This window comes from Wolffia australiana, chromosome 4, assembly GCF_029677425.1.
Source record: "Wolffia australiana isolate 7733 chromosome 4, ASM2967742v1".
Lineage (NCBI taxonomy): Eukaryota > Viridiplantae > Streptophyta > Magnoliopsida > Alismatales > Araceae > Wolffia > Wolffia australiana.
Genome location: NC_135838.1, coordinates 7,145,717 through 7,151,022, shown reverse-complemented (window position 1 = coordinate 7,151,022; position 5,306 = coordinate 7,145,717). Strand labels below are relative to the sequence as shown.

Sequence of the window (5,306 nt, the reverse complement as noted above, 5' to 3'; positions counted from 1 at the left end):
ATGAATGATGATCCGTGATGGACCATGATGTGACAAAAATTCCATCGCATCACCGTCTGACAACATGCATATTTGGGACTTTAATATGATCATATTTACATTTCTATTTGCATTAAATCACTCACATTTGCATGTTACCAAGCTTAAAGTGATTAAATCTATTTTTAGAATGATTTTTTAATTTTTTTTACATTTTTGTGTATTTTTGGGAATTTTCTTACAATAAATTCTAAAAGAATATCATTTTTGAGACGGAATATGATTTTTCTGGAATTGTTCGACATTAAATTTGGAATGATATGAATTTTCTATGTCAAAATATTTATTTATATATATTTTTGGGCATTTATTTTAATTAATATGATTTTTAAAATATATTTTTAGCTGTTGTAGTTGTGCTGCCACATGTCATCGTTCGATTCGTCGAACAGCGATGAATCATAGCGTTCGCTGATGCGTCAGCCAATCATTAGTCAAGCAATCATCATTTTGCAATTTGCGAAGCAATTATTGCATTTATTCCTGATGTATCAAATTTTGATATTTTCTGGCGTAGAATGACGTGGCCCAATAAAAAAGGGTAAATTTTTTTCGCGATTAATGCTGCGTGGACTGATCTGCAAAAAGACAAAAAAGGCTTTTGTTCTTTTTCTTCTTTGAAACAATAATGGCGACGTGGCTGCATGACGGCGGTGCCATGCGTACACTAGCCCGCGCGTGTACACGTGGCGTGATCGAATCCTTTGACGAAGAGATAAAAAAAGAAAAGAAAAAAGAGATAGAGGTGATGTGGCACGCGTGGACGTCCCGCTACGTAAACCTCGAGAAAGAGTTATTTATCGTTTTTTCTCTGTCCTTTTTTTCAGGTACACGTGGACTCCAAAAAGCACATGCGCAAGAGACGAAATGACACGAAATCTCAAGCGATTTGACTATCTAACGGGAACGGAAAATGAGGATGCTGATGAGGAGAGAGAAGGAAATCAAGGGCTAGGATTGACTCAACTTCAAACGGCCATAACTTTTAATCTAAAACTCCGATTGAGCTGAAATTTTCAGCATTGCTTCGTCTTCCTTTCCTCTTTCCGTCCATACTCTCTACTGTATAAATAGAGGTCTGGATCATTGTGAAATTCATCTTGAAATTGCTTCCTACTTGTGTGGGCTGATCGAAAGATAGTGAGTTTTGAGATCCATCAAGTGTGTTCTTGGTGTATTGGGCGTGTGGGAAGAAGCATAAGAGAAGAGGGGGAGCTTACCGACACTCACAAATCGCCGTGATCCTGGTGGAACGTAATGATCTTAGGTAAGTATCCTCGCCTTACATTGTTTCTCTCCTAACATCATCATTATCATAATTATAGTTTTTATTATCTTTTCATTTATCATTTCACTTACGTCCCCATAATCTCATCTCTATTTTTTGTCATATACCGTTCGTGGATTCAATCAATATCGTATTCGTCACACCCTCTACCTTGTTCTCGTAACACTTCGCGCAATTCTACTTACATTTCCTCGATATTACTATTTTGCCAATTTTATTATCATATTTATTTCTTCGTGTATTGCCAACCACTATAGTAAGAAAATTAAATCCTTAATCATCGTTCGATGTGGAGATGATCCGTACTCATCACTAACTAAATATTCTTAAGTAAGAATGGTTAAATATATTTTTAATAAATAATCTCAATTACCAATGATGAATTAAAACCTCAAAATTTGAGATTATCACCATCCTGTCACACATCCACGGATTTTGGAAAAATCCATTACAACATGCCACGCGTCCCCCGTTGTCGCATCCCGTCACGTCCCCGTCACCAAAAGGCATCACTATCACGCGTGACAGGAAGAAAAACCATTGGAGGAGAGAGAATATGAGGGGTATATCTCCAATTATTTTTAAGCGACGTCCTTTTGCGCGTGCGCATTAATGCAAGGACTTTTCTGCAAAATGCGAAGAAATCAATTTAGTGATGCCACGTGGCGAAATCTCAGCCATCAGAAAGTTTAAATCTAGCAGTAATCAAGGTTTTTTGTGATTTTTAAAGAGTCTTAAAAAATCCTTCTCGGTCGTCATCCATGACGGCCGTCCCGTCAAGTCCCCCGTCCAATGCCCCCCGTCACTGTCACGTCACCGTCACGACCAGGTCATCATCCATCACTATCACCGTCACGGGCCGTAACTCCGTCACCGTCACCGTCACATCATCTGTAATGATGCCGTCACCGTGACTGTGATGCGATTGATGACGGCTACCGAATCCTAAAATCCAAGATTCTTCAAGGGTTAAATAGAAGCTTTGGATTACTCATTATTTTTTACGAATGCACTTAATACATATATGTGTAAATACGTATATGTAAATATATATTATATATATACAGTACATATATACTTTTCCCTACTCCGGGGGGGGAGGGGGGACAGTGGAGCTAGGTTCTGTAGGCTATGGCGGGGGAGGGGCGAGGGAGGAAGACGAGGAAGAAGGGGAGCAAGAAGAAGGGAACGCCAGATCATGCATTGGCCGCCAAGTATATCAAAGATTGGGCTTTTCGATCAGATTCTTCCGCCGGGGAATTTCTTCCGTGGCGCGATGAGAAGATGCTGTTTGAATTCCACTGTCACTCCAATCGCAGCGATGGTTTCTTGTCCCCCAAGGCCGTAGTTGAGCGCGCTCATCGAAATGGGGTGAATAATCTGGCAACTTCTAATCACGTGATTCAATCAATCTCATGTTCCATCAATCACTCATCCCCCCCCTTTCGCTAGAGGTTCTTTTCGTATCCTTGACAAATTTTCTGACACTGATGAAATTACCCGTGATTTTGATATTCTTGATCAATATTTATCGCGTCCTAGAGAAAATGTTGTATCTTCCGCTTTCATACTGCCGTAAATTCTCATATATTTGATGAATACTGTTCGCATCGAGGATAATATGTTACACTATCATAAATCTTCTTATCTTTGATGAACAACATTCGCATTAAGGAGAATATGTTGTCAATTCTGCTATTACTCTGTCATAAATGATCATATTTTTTATGAATGATGTTCTTATCAAGGATAATATGTTGTCCTTTCCGCTTGTATACTGTCCTAAATTATCATATCTTCTTTAAAAAAATCATATCTTCGATGAAAAATGTTCGCATCAATGATAATTTATCGTCCGTTACGCTTCTATACTACCATAAAACTTAATTTCTTGATGACTAATGTTCTCATCGAGGAGAGTATGTTGTCCTTTCCCCTTCCATGCTGCAATAAATTTTCATATTTTCAATGAATGATGTTTTCATCAATGAGAATGTGTTATCCTTTGCGCTTCTTTACTGTCATAAATTATCATATCCTCGATGAATAATGCTAGGAATAATAATTATCCCTTCCTCTTTTAAATTGTTACCGCGTGGATATTTATTTCATGCACCTTGAAGAACTATCATTAATTTTTGTATGTGTCGATAAATCTTCATCCCTTGTGCTTGTGCAGGTGAAGATTCTCGCTTTGACAGATCATGACACTATGGAAGGAGTATCTGAAGCCTCTGCTGCAGCCCGAAAACTGGGTATCAGACTAATTCCTGGAGTTGAGATAAGCTGTATCTTCACTCATAGGTAATATTTTCGGTTTCATTATTTAGTTATATGCAAATTTCTTCCAAAAATTCTACTCCCGCAGCCCAAAAATGGATTTTTTGCGCTTAAAAAGAGAGTTGATACAATTTTTTTTCAAAAATATAATTTCTTCTTTAATTATACTAAACAGCCCAAAAGGAATGATGTTTATCTTGAAAGGAAAGTTCGGGAGCCGAGGAGTCAGTTCATCTCCTAGCCTACTACAGCAGCTACGGTCCGTCGCCACATGAGGAGCTGGGCAAGACCCTCTCCACCATTAGAGAAGGTCGATATCTTCGTGCAAGAGACATGCTAAAAAAACTAAGTAATCTGAAAATGCCCATTGAATGGGATCATCTTGCGAAGATCGCCGGCGATGGCGTGGCGCCGGGGCGGCTCCACGTCGCCCGTGCCATGGTCGAAGCCAGCTATGTCGGAGATCTTAAGCAGGCCTTCAGCAGCTATCTTTATGATGGTGGGCCTGCATATTCGACGTACGAGCCCTTAATATTTGTCTTCTCCTATGGAAAAACTGTCATTTTGACATGGAATTCTGGTGTTTAATGGTTGCAGCGGCAGTGAGCCGCCTGCAGAAGAGGTTGTGAAGTTGGTCTGCAGAACAGGGGGAATTTCTGCTCTGGCTCATCCCTGGTCCTTGAAGAATTCTGTTCCTGTTATAAGGAGCCTCGCATCTTCAGGTCTTCATGCCATGGAGGTTTACCGATGGGATGGAAAGATGACAGGTGATGATGATATGAAATTGAATTATTTTATTTCATTATGTTTTTGCCCTGCTAAATGGGAGATACTCTGATAGTGTTCGGCGACTTAGCGGACTCTCTCGGGCTATTGAAGATAGGAGGGTCTGATTATCATGGGAGGAAAACCCAGGTAGAATCGGATCTTGGGTCTATCAATCTGCCCATTATGGCTATGGTTGGGTTTCTCAGGCTGGCTCGGCCACGATGGTTTGAAGCTATTCAAGAAACTATCAGAAGCTTTGTTGAAGATCCATCAATTACTAAACTGGAAAGATTGTGGGGATTTGGGGATGAGAAATACAAAGCAAAGATGGCAATGCTTAGCCCAAATGAGGCCATTAAGCTGTCCTTGAACTCTTGGTTATCCCCTGAAGAACTAGATTCCCCTGAGATCAGGGATCTTAGTCAAAAGCTCCAATCCGTTATCATCAGAGAGGATGCTTGAGATTTGGAAGGTATCTGACTGCCAGGGCTGCCGAGGGCCCTTCTCTAGTGAGAGATTTTTTTTCTTATTTGTTAATGGTAATTTCATTTTTTTGTCAAGGGGAAGCTTTTCTTTGCCCTCTTGAATGCTTAAATCTTGTGATATCATGTAAAACTCAAGTTTTTTTCCTTGGTAGACCTATGATAATGGTTCAGCCGAGATTACGCAAGAATTCTCTTCATAATTCAGATCAATATAATTTTATCAAGTGCTTGGTGGAGTTTGGACGTGAATTAGTGGATTGGAAGTTAAAGGTCATTCCAGGATCTAATCTTCAGGGTTTAATTCATTGAATATCAGTCTTCAAAAACTCATTTTGTACAGTGATTCACAGATATATATTTCGACTTCTAAAGTTTTTTAACTTACTATCTCCAATTATTGAATAATCAGTTAAAGAGCACCCATTTAAAACGCCTAGATTGATTTT

The 5,306-nt window shown here is 39.4% G+C and overlaps 1 protein-coding gene across 2 annotated transcripts; it reads left to right on the top strand.

Annotated features, from left to right (window-relative positions):
* Nucleotides 1-2,434: 2,434 nt before the first annotated feature.
* LOC144701765 (Polymerase/histidinol phosphatase-like protein) lies at nucleotides 2,435-5,048 on the top strand. 2 transcript variants are annotated; one of them, XM_078573517.1, is made up of 5 exons: nucleotides 2,435-2,698; nucleotides 3,507-3,631; nucleotides 3,817-4,125; nucleotides 4,205-4,374; nucleotides 4,449-5,048. In XM_078573517.1, the coding sequence occupies exons 1-5, from the start codon at nucleotides 2,459-2,461 to the stop codon at nucleotides 4,835-4,837; spliced, it is 1,233 nt and encodes a 410-aa protein (XP_078429643.1). In that variant the 5' UTR covers nucleotides 2,435-2,458; the 3' UTR covers nucleotides 4,838-5,048. The 2 variants fall into 2 exon arrangements, with proteins under 2 accessions (XP_078429643.1, XP_078429644.1); XM_078573518.1 differs by having other exon boundaries at nucleotides 2,556-2,781.
* The last annotated feature ends 258 nt before the right edge of the window (nucleotides 5,049-5,306 follow it).